Genomic DNA, 17,644 nt, shown 5'->3' with positions numbered 1-17,644 from the left:
TACCAGGACCCGCTGTCCCCCCGTATATACCACGACTCGCTGTCCCCCCGTATATACCAGGACTCGCTGTCCCCCCGTATATACCACGACTCGCTGTCCCCCCGTATATACCAGGACTCGCTGTCCCCCCGTATATACCAGGACTCGCTGTCCCCCCGTATATACCAGGACTCGCTGTCCCCCCGTATATACCAGGACTCGCTGTCCCCCCGTATATACCAGGACTCGCTGTCCCCCCGTATATACCAGGACTCGCTGTCCCCCCGTATATACCAGGACTCGCTGTCCCCCCGTATATACCAGGACTCGCTGTCCCCCCGTATATACCACGACTCGCTGTCCCCCGTATATACCAGGACTCGCTGTCCCCCCGTATATACCAGGACCCGCTGTCCCCCCGTATATACCAGGACCCGCTGTCCCCCCGTATATACCAGGACCCGCTGTCCCCCATACATTCCAGGACCCGCTGTCCCCCCGTATATACCAGGACCCGCTGTCCCCCATACATTCCAGGACCCGCTGTCCCCCCGTATATACCAGGACCCGCTGTCCCCCGTACATACCAGGACCCGCTGTCCCCCGTACATACCAGGACCCGCTGTCCCCCGTACTTACCAGGACCCGCTGTCCCCCGTACATACCAGGACCCGCTGTCTTTTTGGGGGATCATTGTACTGGGTGAGGGGGAAGTTTTGGGGGACCATTGTACTGGGTGAGGGGACGTTTTGGGGGATCATTGTACTGGGTGAGGGGACGTTTTGGGGGATCATTGTACTGGGTGAGGGGAAAGTTTTTGGGGATCATTGTACTGGGTGAGGGGGAAGTTTTGGGGGATCATTGTACTGGGTGAGGGGGAAGTTTTGGGGGATCATTGTACTGGATGAGGGGAAGTTTTGGGGGATCATTGTACTGGGTGAGGGGAAGTTTTGGGGGACCATTGTACTGGGTGAGGGGAAGTTTTGGGGGATCATTGTACTGGGTGAGGGGACGTTTTGGGGGAATCATTGTACTGGGTGAGGGGACGTTTTGGGGGATCATTGTACTGGGTGAGGGGGAAGTTTTTGGGGATCATTGTACTGGGTGAGGGGGAAGTTTTGGGGGATCATTGTACTGGGTGAGGGGGAAGTTTTGGGGGATCATTGTACTGGATGAGGGGAAGTTTTGGGGGATCATTGTACTGGGTGAGGGGAAGTTTTGGGGGACCATTGTACTGGGTGAGGGGAAGTTTTGGGGGATCATTGTACTGGGTGAGGGGACGTTTTGGGGGACCATTGTACTGGGTGAGGGGACGTTTTGGGGGATCATTGTACTGGGTGAGGGGGAAGTTTTGGGGGATCATTGTACTGGGTGAGGGGACGTTTTGGGGGATCATTGTACTGGGTGAGGGGACGTTTTGGGGGATCATTGTACTGGGTGAGGGGACGTTTTGGGGGCTCATTGTACTGGGTGAGGGGGAAGTTTTGGGGGCTCATTGTACTGGATGAGGGGGAAGTTTTGGGGGATCATTGTACTGGGTGAGGGGGAAGTTTTGGGGGATCATTGTACTGGGTGAGGGGGAAGTTTTGGGGGATCATTGTACTGGATGAGGGGAAGTTTTGGGGGATCATTGTACTGGGTGAGGTGAAGTTTTGAGGGATCATTGTACTGGATGAGGGGGAAGTTTTGGGGGATCATTGTACTGGGTGAGGGGACGTTTTGGGGGACCATTGTACTGGGTGAGGGGACGTTTTGGGGGATCATTGTACTGGATGAGGGGGAAGTTTTGGGGGATCATTGTACTGGGCGGGGGAAAGTTTTGGGGGATCATTGTACTGGGTGAGGGGACGTTTTTGGGGATCGTTGTACTGGGTGAGGGGACGTTTTGGGGGGATCGTTGTACTGGGTGAGGGGAAAGTTTTGGGGGATCATTGTACTGGGTGGGGGAAAGTTTTGGGGGATCATTGTACTGGGTGGGGAAAAGTTTTGGGGGATCATTGTACTGGGCGGGGGAAAGTTTTGGGGGATCATTGTATTGGGCGGGGGAAAGTTTTGGGGGATCATTGTACTGGGTGAGGGGACGTTTTGGGGGATCATTGTACTGGGTGAGGGGACGTTTTTGGGGATCGTTGTACTGGGTGAGGGGACGTTTTGGGGGGATCGTTGTACTGGGCGGGGGAAAGTTTTGGGGGATCATTGTATTGGGTGAGGGGACGTTTTGGGGGATCATTGTACTGGGCGGGGGAAAGTTTTGGGGGATCATTGTACTGGGCGGGGGAAAGTTTTGGGGGATCATTGTATTGGGTGAGGGGACGTTTTGGGGGATCATTGTACTGGGCGGGGGAAAGTTTTGGGGGATCGTTTTACTGGGTGAGGGGACGTTTTTGGGGGATCATTGTACTGGGTGAGGGGACGTTTTTGGGGGATCATTGTACTGGGCGGGGAAAGTTTTGGGGGATCGTTGTACTGGGTGAGGGGACGTTTTGGGGGATCATTGTACTGGGTGAGGGGACGTTTTGGGGGATCATTGTTTTGGGGGATCATTGTTTTGGGGGATCATTGTACTGGGTGAGGAGACGTTTTGGGGGATCATTGTTTTGGGGGATCGTTGTACTGGGTGAGGTCCTTGGTTATATTATCCATCCAGAAGATGTCTCAGAATGGAAGTTGTTGGCTGAAGTCGAGTCTTGTCCCTACAGGATCCATTATAGCCTGGATGACACCAGATGATGTATGAAGACTACTAGTGTCCCCCCCCCCCCCTTTCTGATAACATGCTGGTTGCCTGGCTGTCCCTGGATCAGAACTTTGACTTTGTTCTGAGTCATGATATGAATCACAGGAGCCATCGGATCAGCATGACAGCCAGGAATCCAGCATTTCCATCTGCTCAGCAGTGGTGGTCTCCATGGTTGCGGAGTACAGGGAGATGATATCATACAAGGGGGGGTATACTGGTGCCCTGTCCAATCACAGCAGGTTTGTGTTGGGGGGTACTGGTCTGGGATTGGGTCATGTACCAGGCTGAACCTTCCTCATCCCCATCCCCCCTTCAAAGCATTCAATTCTTATTGGGCCAGACATGTAAAATGTGAATCTGAGAGGAAATGATTACAAAGGTTTTTCTGGTTTTCCTGCAATCTTCAGAGCGAGTTCTTGTGAAATCGGTGATGGGATTTACAAATCCCGACTTCCACAGCTGCCCTCAGTAAGGTGGATACAGTGGCAGTATCATTTTTGGGGGGGAGATGGGATGGGAATTGTAAGGAGATCCTGCCAGTATCAGAACTTCCTGTTGTAGGGTGACAACTCTAAGCGGCTGCCTTGCAGTGGGAAGCGTGTTGTCAGATTGCCGGTTGAGCTCCTTCAGTTGGCGTTATTAGAGCTCCGGCTTCTGACCTCATGGGTGGCCCAACAACTGAGGGCCCAATCCCAACCAGGCAGTCCATGATCTATGGTACTTATTTATGGTGTCACCCACATGTGTACCTCCAGGACACAGTATACACCATCATGTACTTACCTTCAGTGATTGGAGAGGGCACAGTATATACCACCATGTACTTACCTCCAGTGATTGGAGAGGGCACAGTATATACCATCATGTACTTACCTTCAGTGATTGGAGAGGGCACAGTATATACCACCATGTACTTACCTCCAGTGATTGGAGAGGGCACAGTATATACCACCATGTACTTACCTCCAGTGATTGGAGAGGGCACAGTATATACCACCATGTACTTACCTCCAGTGATTGGAGAGGGCACAGTATATACCATCATGTACTTACCTTCAGTGATTGGAGAGGGCACAGTATATACCACCATGTACTTACCTCCAGTGATTGGAGAGGGCACAGTATATACCATCATGTACTTACCTCTAGTGATCAGAGAGGGCACAGTATATACTATCATGTACTTACCGCCAGTTATTGGAGAGGGCACGGTATATACCATCAGATACTTACCTCCAGTGATTGGAGAGGACACCGTATATACCATCATGTACTTACCTCCAGTGATTGGAGAGGGCATGGTATATACCACCATGTAGTTACCTCCAGTGATTGGAGAGGGCACAGTATATACCATCATGTACTTACCTTCAGTGATTGGAGAGGGCATGGTATATACCACCATGTACTTGCCTCCAGTGATCAGAGAGGGCGCGGTATATACTATCATGTACTTACCGCCAGTTATTGGAGAGGGCATGGTATATACCACCATGTACTTACCTCCAGTGATTGGAGAGGGCATGGTATATACCACTATGTACTTACCCCCAGTGATCGGAGAGGGCACAGTATATACTATCATGTTCTTACCTCCAGTGATCAGAGAGGGCACGGTATATACCATCAGATACTTACCTCCAGTGATCAGAGAGGGCACAGTATATACTCTCATGTACTTACCGCCAGTTATTGGAGAAGGCACAGTGTATACCATCATGTACTTACCTCTAGTGATCGGGGTGGCACAGTATATATTCTCATGTACTTACCCCCAGTGATCAGGGAGGGCACAGTATATACTATCATGTACTTACCTCCAGTAATTGGAGCGGACATAGTATATATATTATCATGTACTTACCTTCAGCAGGCCATGATTACAGTACATCACCCTAGTGAGTACTTACCTCCAGCAGTACAGTGATGAGAAGTTTCAGCATTGTGACAGAAGAGGTCCCCTCACCCAGCTTTAACACTTACCTTTTATCAGGTGCAGGTGGTGGGTAGGACGGTTGGGGGTTGGGCCACATTCTATGATTGGGTTGATCTCATGGGCCATGAACACCTACAGATAACTCTGTGTACATCATCCATCTCTTACCTGTCAGGTGCGGCTGGGAATTTTCATACCTGGGACAGGTGACACTGACAGCTCCACCCAGAACGGACTCCGCATTTGTTGCCAGTTGTGGTTACTAAGGCTCTCCTCCGGGGGGGGCTGTATTGACACCATGATAATTCTATGTGGAAGAGAGACGTGCTCTTCTACTGTCTGCATTGTAATAGAGAGGGTGGTCTTTAGTTTGCTTAGTAGGCATCAAATCTAAGTAGCACCTTTACCCACCATCAGGTCTTAATATATCTCTACTGAGAACAGTTACCCGATGATGAAACCTGGGAGAAGGAGAGCAGGGACAGTCCATTGAGCGGGGACAACTGTGGAGCGGGGACAGTCCATTGAGCGGGGACAACTGTGGAGCGGGGACAGTCCATTGAGCGGGGACAACTGTGGAGCGGGGGCAGTCCATTGAGCGGGGACAACTGTGGAGCGGGGACAGTCCATTGAGCGGGGACAACTGTGGAGTGGGGACAGTCCATTGAGCGGGGACAACTGTGGAGCGGGGGCAGTCCATTGAGCGGGGACAACTGTGGAGCGGGGACAGTCCATTGAGCGGGGACAACTGTGGAGTGGGGACAGTCCATTGAGCGGGGACAACTGTGGAGTGGGGACAGTCCATTGAGCGGGGACAACTGTGGAGTGGGGACAGTCCATTGAGCGGGGACAACTGTGGAGCGGGGGCAGTCCATTGAGCGGGGACAACTGTGGAGCGGGGACAGTCCATTGAGCGGGGACAACTGTGGAGTGGGGACAGTCCATTGAGCGGGGACAACTGTGGAGCGGGGACAGTCCATTGAGCGGGGACAACTGTGGAGCGGGGACAGTCCATTGAGCGGGGACAACTGTGGAGTGGGGAAAGTCCATTGAGCGGGGACAACTGTGGAGTGGGGACAGTCCATTGAGCGGGGACAACTGTAGAATGAAGGCAGCCATGGAGCAGGACAGTCATGCAAAAGACTCAGAGAGGAGGTGTGGACATTATCATATTGGAAGCTCCTGTCCCTGTAGGAGCAGGGCGTAGGAAACCTTATTTGTGCCCATTGTGATGGCCCTGAGTATGTGGAATATTCTATCCTTGGATTGGGACATGGATAGTTCTAGCTAGACTGGTCAGGGGGCCCCCAGAGTGGTCCTGGGATTTAACCCCCCCCCCCCCAGGGACTAGAAGAAAGAGAAAGTTTTGGGGAAATAATTTCGTACAGCCCTGACCTATACACATGTACAGTCTCATTTCTATTTGGCAGAACTTGGTCCACCTGGAACCACCTGCATCCCTCCTCTGATAAATGCAGATTTCTTGTCCTTATCAATGGCTGGGGTCCAGGAAAGTTTGGCTCATACAGGGCAGCCTTGGGCATGGTGCCCGACCCCCAACTGTTCCTGTGGGCTGCCCACCACCTGTTCCCAGCGTCTGATAAAGGTGAGTATTTAAGCTAGATGGGCAAGGAGACCTCTTCTGTCACAATGCTGAAACTACTTATCACTGTACTGCTGGCGGCTTCGGGTAAGTACTCACTGGGGTTATGTACTGTGTCATTGACATGTGATAGAGGTCTGCTGAATGTAAGTGCACGTCAGAGTTATATGCTGTGTCCTCCCTAATGACTGGAGGTAAGTACTCATTAGGGTCACATACTGTGTCCTCACTGATGACTGGAGGTAAGTACACATCAGGGGTATACACAGTGCTATCCTGGTACATGTAGTGCATCATTGGCCTTGGGTGGGATTGCTTGGCACTATCTGGAAATTGTAATTATCTGTTCTGTTATTTGGTGAAGATAATAAAAGATGTTATTTCTCTAATTTGCAGCCTATGGGTGTGGAGTGCCCACCTACGCCCCCAACAGCCGGGTGGTGAATGGGGAAGATGCCAGACCTCACAGCTGGCCTTGGCAGGTAAGGGCTCCATAGATGGACAGGTGTATGCCTTGGCAGGTAAGTGCTTCATAGATAGACAGGTGTAGGCCCTGGCAGGTAAGAGCTTCATAGATGGACAGGTGTAGGCCTTGGCAGGTAAGGGCTTCATAGATGGACAGGTGTAGGCCTTGGCAGGTAGGGGTTTCATAAATGGACAGGTGTATGCCTTGGCAGGTAAGGGCTCCATACATGGACAGGTGTTGGCCTTGGCAGGTAAGAGCTTCATAGATGGACAGGTGTAGGCCTTGGCAGGTAGGGGTTTCATAAATGGACAGGTGTAGGCCTTGGCAGGTAAGGGTTCCATAGATGGAGAGGTGTAGGCCTTGGCAGGTAAGGGTTCCATAGATGGAGAGGTGTAGGCCTTGGCAGGTAAGAGCTTCATAGATGGACAGGTGTAGGCCTTGGCAGGTAAGGGCTCCATAGATGGACAGGTGTAGGCCTTGGCAGGTAAGGGTTCCATAGATGGAGAGGTGTAGGCCTTGGCAGGTAAGAGCTTCATAGATGGACAGGTGTAGGCCTTGGCAGGTAGGGGTTTCATAAATGGACAGGTGTAGGCCTTGGCAGGTAAGGGTTCCATAGATGGAGAGGTGTAGGCCTTGGCAGGTAAGGGTTCCATACATGGACAGGTGTAGGCCTTGGCAGGTAAGAGCTTCATAGATGGACAGGTGTAGGCCTTGGCAGGTAAGGGCTTCATAGATGGACAGGTGTAGGCCTTGGCAGGTAAGGGTTCCATAGATGGAGAGGTGTAGGCCTTGGCAGGTAAGAGCTTCATAGATGGACAGGTGTAGGCCTTGGCAGGTAAGGGCTTCATAGATGGACGGGTGTATGCCTTGGCAGGTAAGGGCTTCATAGATGGACAGGTGTAGGCCTTGGCAGGTAAGGGCTTCATAGATGGACGGGTGTATGCCTTGGCAGGTAAGGGCTCCATACATGGACAGGTGGAGGCCTTGGCAGGTAAGAGCTTCATAGATGGACAGGTGTAGGCCTTGGCAGGTAAGGGCTTCATAGATGGACAGGTGTAGGCCTTGGCATTTAAGGGCTCCATAGACAGGTATATGCACAGTGGAGATATATATGATCACTGGAGAGATGAGGAGCTATGAAATACTCTGGCCAATCTCTCAGTACCTTCTGCCGGTATATGTCTGTGCTATAAAGTGGGCCAGGACATTAAACCATTGTAGAGTGAAGAGACATCCAGTGACCCCTTCCCTGACCTACCTTTCCTTCCTCACAGATCTCCCTGCAGTATAAGAGTGGAGATTCCTTCTATCACACCTGCGGAGGAAGTCTGATCGCCCCAAACTGGGTGATGACTGCCGCCCACTGCATTTCGTAAGTGTCTCCTGTTTAATGTCTGCAGTCTCTGACTGTCTCCTGTACTACATCTGCAGTCTGACCATCCCCTGTACTATGTCTGCAGTCTCTGACCGTCTCCTGTACTATGTCTGCAGTCTCTGACCGTCTCCTGTATCATGTCTGCAGTCTCTGACCGTCTCCTGTATTATGTCTGCAGTCTCTGACCGTCTCCTGTACTATGTCTGCAGTCTCTGACCGTCTCCTGTATCATGTCTGCAGTCTCTGACCGTCTCCTGTATTATGTCTGCAGTCTCTGACCGTCTCCTGTACTATGTCTGCAGTCTCTGACCGTCTCCTGTATTATGTCTGCAGTCTCTGACCGTCTCCTGTACTATGTCTGCAGTCTCTGACCATCCTCTGTACCATGTCTGCAGTCTCTGACCGTCTCCTGTACTATGTCTGCAGTCTCTGACCGTCTCCTGTACTATGTCTGCAGTCTCTGACCGTCTCCTGTACTATGTCTGCAGTCTCTGACCGTCTCCTGTACTATGTCTGCAGTCTCTGACCGTCTCCTGTACTATGTCTGCAGTCTCTGACCGTCTCCTGTACTATGTCTGCAGTCTCTGACCATCTCCTGTAGTATGTCTGCAGTCTCTGACCATCTCCTGTACTATGTCTGCAGTCTCTGACCATCTCCTGTAGTATGTCTGCAGTCTCTGACCATCTCCTGTACTATGTCTGCAGTCTCTGACCGTCTCCTGTACTATGTCTGCAGTCTCTGACCATCTCCTGTACTATGTCTGCAGTCTCTGACCATCTCCTGTAGTATGTCTGCAGTCTCTGACCATCTCCTGTACTATGTCTGCAGTCTCTGACCATCTCCTGTAGTATGTCTGCAGTCTCTGACCATCTCCTGTAGTATGTCTGCAGTCTCTGACCATCTCCTGTAGTATGTCTGCAGTCTCTGACCCTCTCCTTTACTATGTCTGCAGTCTCTGACCCTCTCATGTAGTATGTCTGCAGTCTCTGACCACCTCCTGTACTATGTCTGCAGTCTCTGACCACCTCCTGTACTATGTCTGCAGTCTCTGACCGTCTCCTGTAGTATGTCTGCAGTCTCTGACCCTCTCCTGTAGTATGTCTGCAGTCTCTGACCCTCTCCTGTACTATGTCTGCAGTCTCTGACCCTCTCCTGTAGTATGTCTGCAGTCTCTGACCCTCTCCTGTAGTATGTCTGCAGTCTCTGACCATCTCCTGTAGCATGTCTGCAGTCTCTGACCGTCTCCTGTATTATGTCTGCAGTCTCTGACCGTCTCCTGTATTATGTCTGCAGTCTCTGACCGTCTCCTGTATTATGTCTGCAGTCTCTGACCCTCTCCTGTACTATGTCTGCAGTCTCTGACCCTCTCCTGTACTATGTCTGCAGTCTCTGACCCTCTCCTGTAGTATGTCTGCAGTCTCTGACCCTCTCCTGTAGCATGTCTGCAGTCTCTGACCGTCTCCTGTATTATGTCTGCAGTCTCTGACCGTCTCCTGTATTATGTCTGCAGTCTCTGACCGTCTCCTGTATTATGTCTGCAGTCTCTGACCGTCTCCTGTATTATGTCTGCAGTCTCTGACCATCTCCTGTACTATGTCTGCAGTCTCTGACTGCTTTCTGTAGCATTGCATTCACTAAATATTATGTGTGGCCCTTTGGTGATCTCAGGGGCCCCTATACCAGCACTGATCTGATGTCAGATGGGGGTTCAGGATGTGCTGGAGATATTTATCTATGGGGTAGGTAGACGATGGCACCATTGTACACTGCAATAAAAATACACATTTAATATAAGAAGCTTTGATGGACCCTCTTCATCCAATCAGCATTCAGTAAAGTGCATGCTATGAGTCCTTATTACGATTGTGCATTTTGCACACATATTTGATGTAATTGAATCTATTGCAGCTTTTTGATATAAAATGGTTATCGGAATTATTTTATTATTCGAGTCCAGAAGGTTCCGTGTTATTGATCTTCTGAGAAGAGTTCCACCATAATCCTCTATTCTCTTCCTGCAGATCCAGCCGTACCTACCAGGTGGTGCTCGGGGAACACGATCGGAGCGTGGAGGAGGGGCAGGAGCAGATTGTCCCTGTAAATAAAGGAGACATTTTCGTCCATGAGGGATGGAAGAGCTCCTCCGTGTCCAATGGGTGAGTCTTCATTCCCTCCTTTCCTGTTACCCTTATTGGAGAATGCAGGTGGTCTGGATGGTAGACAATGACCAGGTTGGTGTAGAGATTAGTCCCGGTTGGGGTCAGGGTAACTCTAGCTTGGAGCAGGACTGGGCAGGGGGGTCACTTACCTTGGCTGATCAGGACTGGAGACCTCCTGGAGGTTGGGTGGTGAGCCTGGGTGTCATGGAGGGAGATAATACCACCAATGTGTGGCTGGTGTGTTGTGGCAACGCGTTTTGCAAGACGTTGGCCATGCTGGTGATCATAAAAATATCAATAACCCAAAAAATGTATAGAATAAATAGTTTAACCGAAACCTCAGACTTTCTGTAAAATTCCCATTAGATTTACCAGCATGTTGTAGTAGGAGGGGGACCGGTCTAAACCTTTCATTCAATCTGTATCCAATCAGACACTATGAAGGTGTTGGTAGAGCTAAAAGAGGATGTAGCATCAGAGGAGTCTGTGTTGGGTTATGACGTTGGAGTAGTCTGTACTGGGGTCTTGTGGTATCATAGGGATCTGTATTGGGGGTCTTTCAGTGTCAGAGTCTTGCAATGTTGGAGTGTGTATTGGAGGTCATTCAGTGTTAGAGAAGTCTGTATTGAGCTTTAGTAGTCTGTATTGGGGTCTTGCTTCATTGGATAAAGGCTGTATTGGGGTCTTACGCTGTCATAGGAGTCTGTATTGGGGTGGAGAAGTCGGTATTGGTGTCTTGCAGCAGCATCATCAGAGGAGTTTGTAACGGCTTGTGGCACTGGATGAGGTCCCTATTGGGGTCTTGTGTTATCAGATGTGGTCTGTATTGGGGTCTGGGAGTGTTGGAGTAGTCTGTATTGGTGTCTTGTGGCATTGAAGGGGTCTGTCTATATTGGGGGTCTTGTGGCGTTGAAGGAGTCTGTATTGGGGGTCTTGTGGCTTTGAAGGAGTCTGTATTGGGGGTGTGGTGGCGTTGAAGGAGTCTGTATTGGGGGACTTGTGGTAGCATTGTAGGAGTCTGTTTAGGGGGTCTGGGAGGAGTCTGTATTGCGGTCTGGCATAGTTGGAGGTGTCAGTATTGGAGTCTGTATTGGGGTCTTGTGGCATTGAAGGGGTCTGTCTATATTGGGGGTCTTGTGGCGTTGGAGGAGTCTATATTGGGGGTCTTGTGGCAGCATTGTAGGAGTCTGTTTAGGGGGTGTGGCGGCATTGGGGGATTCTGTATTGGGGGCATGGGAGGAGTCTGTATTGGGGTCTGGGGGCATGGGAGGAGTCTGTATTGGAGTCTGGGGGCGTGGGAGGAGTCTGTATTGGGGTCTGGGGGCGTTGGAGGAGTTTGCATTGGGGTCTTTGGCAGTTAGTCTTTGATGTATGTATATAATGGGCATCCAAGGTTGTGATTGACCTGTGAAATCTGGAAATATTTCATAAAGGAAAAGGGGTCGGATTCTGGGGCTATCATTTCTGGTAATCCTCCGTGCAGCTCTGGGTGATCTCGGGGGCGGTCCTCCGTGCATCTCTGGGTGATCTCGGGGGCGGTCCTCCGTGCAGCTCTGGGTGATCTCGGGGGCGGTCCTCTGTGCATCTCTGGGTGATCTCGGGGGCGGTCCTCTGTGCATCTCTGGGTGATCTCGGGGGCGGTCCTCTGTGCACCTCTGGGTGATCTCGGGGGCGGTCCTCTGTGCACCTCTGGGTGATCTCGGGGGCGGTCCTCTGTGCAGCTCTGGGTGATCTCGGGGGCGGTCCTCCGTGCAGCTCTGGGTGATCTCGGGGGCGGTCCTCCGTGCACCTCTGGGTCATCTCGGGGGCGGTCCTCCGTGCAGCTCTGGGTGATCTCGGGGACGGTCCTCTGTGCACCTCTGGGTGATCTCGGGGGCGGTCCTCCGTGCAGCTCTGGGTGATCTCGGGGGCGGTCCTCCGTGCAGCTCTGGGTGATCTCGGGGGCGGTCCTCCGTGCATCTCTGGGTGATCTCGGGGGCGGTCCTCCGTGCACCTCTGGGTGATCTCGGGGGCGGTCCTCCGTGCACCTCTGGGTGATCTCGGGGGCGGTCCTCCGTGCACCTCTGGGTGATCTCAGGGGCGGTCCTCCGTGCACCTCTGGGTGATCTCGGGGACAATGATCTGTAATGTCTCCCTGTCTCTTTTTCTGTACATTTACCTGCAGTCTATCGGTGACGGGGGTCTCTTTATTCTTCCTCCCCTCCAGGAATGACATCGCTCTCATCAAGTTGTCTCGAGTCGCTCTGCTGAATGATGAGGTGCAATTGGCCTGTCTGCCCCCCGCCGGAGAACTCCTCCCCAACCAGTACCCCTGTTTTATCAGCGGATGGGGTCGCCTCACCAGTATGTATGGGGGAGGGGGGTCAGTATGTCCATATAGAGTCTGACCAATATAATGGGGGGATTAGTGGGTCCATATAGAGTCTGAGCAGTATGTATGGGGTGGGGGGGGGGGTTGGTGGGTCCATATAGAGTCTGAGCAGTATGTATGGGGGGGGGGTTAGTGGGTCCATATAGAGTCTGAGCAGTATGTACGGGGGGGGGGGGGTTGGTGGGTCCATATAGAGTCTGAGCAGTATGTATGGGGTGGGGGGGGGGTCCATATAGAGTCTGAGCAGTATGTATGGGGTGGGGGGGGGGGTCCATATAGTTTCTGTATCCAGCTGAATGCCCCTCTGTCTTCTCTCCCGCACAGCGGGTGGAAGCCTCCCCAGCGTCCTCCAGCAGGCTCTCCTCCCTGTGGCGGATTTTGCCACCTGCAGCCAGCGGGATTGGTGGGGCAGCACTGTGAAGACCTCCATGGTTTGTGCCGGAGGAGACACCAAAGCCGGCTGCAATGTGAGTACCGAGATCAACCGTTCCCTCCAATCACTGGAGTGTGAAAGAAGGACTGTCTGTGTTCCCTAGATCAGTGGTCCTCAACCCTGGCCTACAGGGCACACTAACAGGCCAGGTTTTCAAGATAACTGAAATACATCCCAGGTGATATCATTTGCTGCTCAGTGATTGCAGCACTTTAGTCTGCATCTCCCCAAGGTAATACTTAAAATCTGGCCTGTTAGTGGGCCCTGAGGACCGGAGTTGAGGACCACTGCCCTATAGGCAGCAATCGGATTCCCAATTTAAGTATGATCCATCCCCCAATGTTCATGTGTCCCCTCACCATCTGTCACTAGTACTTGTAGACACCCCCCACCCATGTGTCACCAGTACATGTGGCAACCCCCCTTCCCCTTTTTGTCACCATGTGCTTCCCCCCCCCCCATATCTTGTCACCCGTACATGTATTCCCCCCCCCCCCCCAGTCTTGTCAGCAGTACATGTGTTCCCCCATGTGTCCCCAGTACATGTGGCGGCCCCATTTTGTCACCATGTGCTGTCCCCCCATTTGTCACCAGTAAATGTGTCCCCAGTACATGTGTGCCCCTCCCCCCCCCAATCTTGTCCCCAGTACATGTGTGCCCCTCCCCCCCCCAATCTTGTCCCCAGTACATGTGGTCCAGTCCTAGTTAGAATGAGGCCTCCACTATGCAGTTCCCCCCCCCCCCATTGATAGCGGTTCTGCAGTGGGAGGATATTTCTGGGGTTCCCGTACCCCGGATTTAGTACATTGGGTGGAGTCGGTATCTTTTATTCTTGTTGGATTCAGCCCCTCTACTGACCAATCACACGTCACCAAGCAGAATCCCTGCCTACAAACCTTCCGATGGAAGCTGCCATTCTCATGGCTGCACATAGCGCCTCCTAGAGCTGAGATTATGAATAGAGGAGAGAGAGTCGCTCAGGTGAAAGTAATCCACCAATCAGAGGTCGGGGGCAGGTCAGATCCACAATCCCAGCGCGTATAATCACATAAGAAGGAGCGCACTCCTACATGACTGATAAAGGGAATGTGATTTGTGAAACGCGTCAGTTATTTGGGTCTGTGATCTAAGTCTGTTCTATGGATTTGTGAATAAATGAACGATCGTTTCATGCCGGAGTGCGGTCGTCCTTCTTATAGGATTATTCTGAATAGATGAAGCGCCCAGGAAGGCAGAGGATGGCACCTCCCCCAGTGAGGTGAACCTATCGGAGCCAAGACCAAAATCACAATTCTAACCATGTGATTGGCTGGAGTGGAGGATTGTACCGCCCCCTAAATACCCAACTAGAAGCGTCTGCCATGTGATTGGTGGCCATTGATGGTTCTCTTTGTCCTGATTCCAGGGTGACTCCGGAGGCCCTCTGAACTGCCAGGGCAGTGATGGCAGATGGTACGTCCATGGCATCGCCAGCTTTGTGTCCTCCCTGGGATGTAACGCCCCCAAGAAGCCAACCGTCTTCACCCGAGTCTCCGCCTTCAATGACTGGGTCAACGATGTGAGTATTGTAGAATCAGGTGACAACGCTACATTGTCTCCGTATGATGCCAAAGAGTTTATCCTCATGTAGCGGGGGCTGGGAGGTGGGCACCGTATATAATATATACAGCTGAGGGAACACAGCACCGTATATAATATATATATATAGCTGAGGAAGGAACACGGCACCGTATATAATGTATACAGCGGTGTTCCAGCCTCTATATATATATATATATACACGGTGCCGTGTTCCATCCACAGCTGTATGTGCGGTATACACTATATTACCAAAAGTATTGGGACCCCTCTCTATATACACTATATTACCAAAAGTATTGGGACCCCTCTCTATATACACTATATTACCAAAAGTATTGGGACGCCTCTCTATATACACTATATTACCAAAAGTATTGGGACCCCTCTCTATATACACTATATTACCAAAAGTATTGGGACGCCTCTCTATATACACTATATTACCAAAAGTATTGGGACCCCTCTCTATATACACTATATTACCAAAAGTATTGGGACGCCTCTCTATATACACTATATTACCAAAAGTATTGGGACCCCTCTCTATATACACTATATTACCAAAAGTATTGGGACCCCTCTCTATATACACTATATTACCAAAAGTATTGGGACCCCTCTCTATATACACTATATTACCAAAAGTATTGGGACGCCTCTCTATATACACTATATTACCAAAAGTATTGGGACCCCTCTCTATATACACTATATTACCAAAAGTATTGGGACGCCTCTCTATATACACTATATTACCAAAAGTATTGGGACGCCTCTCTATATACACTATATTACCAAAAGTATTGGGACGCCTCTCTATATACACTATATCACCAAAAGTATTGGGACCCCTCTCTATATACACTATATTACCAAAAGTATTGGGACGCCTCTCTATATACACTATATCACCAAAAGTATTGGGACCCCTCTCTCTATATACACTATATCACCAAAAGTATTGGGACGCCTCTCTATATATACACTATATTACCAAAAGTATTGGGACCCCTCTCTATATATACACTATATTACCAAAAGTATTGGGACCCCTCTCTATATACACTATATTACCAAAAGTATTGGGACCCCTCTCTATATACACTATATTACCAAAAGTATTGGGACCCCTCTCTATATACACTATATTACCAAAAGTATTGGGACCCCTCTCTATATACACTATATTACCAAAAGTATTGGGACCCCCCTCTATATACACTATATTACCAAAAGTATTGGGACGCCTCTCTATATACACTATATTACCAAAAGTATTGGGACGCCTCTCTATATACACTATATCACCAAAAGTATTGGGACCCCTCTCTCTATATACACTATATCACCAAAAGTATTGGGACGCCTCTCTATATATACACTATATTACCAAAAGTATTGGGACCCCTCTCTATATATACACTATATTACCAAAAGTATTGGGACCCCTCTCTATATACACTATATTACCAAAAGTATTGGGACGCCTCTCTTTATACACTATATTACCAAAAGTATTGGGACCCCTCTCTATATACACTATATTACCAAAAGTATTGGGACGCCTCTCTATATACTCTATATTACCAAAAGTATTGGGACGCCTCTCTATATACACTATATTACCAAAAGTATTGGGACGCCTCTCTATATACACTATATTACCAAAAGTATTGGGACGCCTCTCTATATACACTATATTACCAAAAGTATTGGGACGCCTCTCTATATACACTATATTACCAAAAGTATTGGGACGCCTCTCTATATACACTATATTACCAAAAGTATTGGGACGCCTCTCTATATACACTATATTACCAAAAGTATTGGGACGCCTCTCTATATATACACTATATTACCAAAAGTATTGGGACGCCTCTCTATATACACTATATTACCAAAAGTATTGGGACCCCCCTCTATATACACTATATTACCAAAAGTATTGGGACGCCTCTCTATATACACTATATTACCAAAAGTATTGGGACGCCTCTCTATATACACTATATCACCAAAAGTATTGGGACCCCTCTCTCTATATACACTATATCACCAAAAGTATTGGGACGCCTCTCTATATATACACTATATTACCAAAAGTATTGGGACCCCTCTCTATATATACACTATATTACCAAAAGTATTGGGACCCCTCTCTATATATACACTATATTACCAAAAGTATTGGGACCCCTCTCTATATACACTATATTACCAAAAGTATTGGGACCCCTCTCTATATACTCTATATTACCAAAGTATTGGGACGCCTCTCTATATACACTATATTACCAAAAGTATTGGGACGCCTCTCTATATACACTATATTATCAAAAGTATTGGGACGCCTCTCTATATACACTATATTACCAAAAGTATTGGGACGCCTCTCTATATACACTATATTACCAAAAGTATTGGGACGCCTCTCTATATACACTATATTACCAAAAGTATTGGGACGCCTCTCTATATACACTATATTACCAAAAGTATTGGGACGCCGGCCTTTACACACACATGAACTTTAATGGCATCCCAGTTTTAGTCCATAGGGTTCAATATTGAGTTGGCTCCGCCCTTTGCAGCTATAACAGCTTCAACTCTTCTGGGAAGGCCGTCCACAAGGTTTAGGAGTGTGTCTATGGTCAGGCACTGATGTTGGACAAGAAGGCCTGGCTTGCAGTCCCAAAGGTGTTCTATGGGGTTGAGGTCAGGACTCTGTGCAGGCCAATCAAGTTCCTGCACCCCAAACTCCCTCATCCATACAGTTTATACAGCTCACCAGCTTGGCCCAACTGAACCAAGTAGAAGGGAATTAAAGTGGAGTTCGGCTTTAAGCATCACCCAGGAGGTGCAGATCTGACAGTAACATATTTCACATTTCTCTGCAGATTATCAGTAAGAACTGATCCGGAGATGGGAAGAAGTCGGATTATTACGGATGTCCTTCTATCACTAATTCCTCTAATAATAAACTCTGATGGTCAGTGA

At 49.6% G+C, this 17,644-nt stretch overlaps 1 protein-coding gene across 1 annotated transcript; it reads left to right on the top strand.

Moving 5' to 3' along the window:
• The first annotated feature begins 6,292 nt into the window (after window positions 1–6,292).
• On the top strand, window positions 6,293–17,644 carry LOC309568509 (chymotrypsin-like elastase family member 3B). The gene is made up of 8 exons (XM_082274188.1): window positions 6,293–6,345; window positions 6,655–6,740; window positions 7,999–8,096; window positions 10,122–10,256; window positions 12,466–12,602; window positions 12,955–13,097; window positions 14,469–14,621; window positions 17,545–17,644. Exons 1-8 carry the CDS (start codon window positions 6,306–6,308, stop codon window positions 17,560–17,562), a joined length of 810 nt encoding a protein of 269 aa, XP_082130314.1. The 5' UTR covers window positions 6,293–6,305; the 3' UTR covers window positions 17,563–17,644.

The sequence above is a fragment of the Pelophylax lessonae genome, assembly GCF_965119305.1.
Source record: "Pelophylax lessonae genome assembly, chromosome: 12".
NCBI classification, from domain to species: domain Eukaryota; kingdom Metazoa; phylum Chordata; class Amphibia; order Anura; family Ranidae; genus Pelophylax; species Pelophylax lessonae.
The sequence above is the reverse complement of the archived record's forward strand: the minus strand, read 5'-3'. Positions and strand labels throughout refer to the sequence as shown.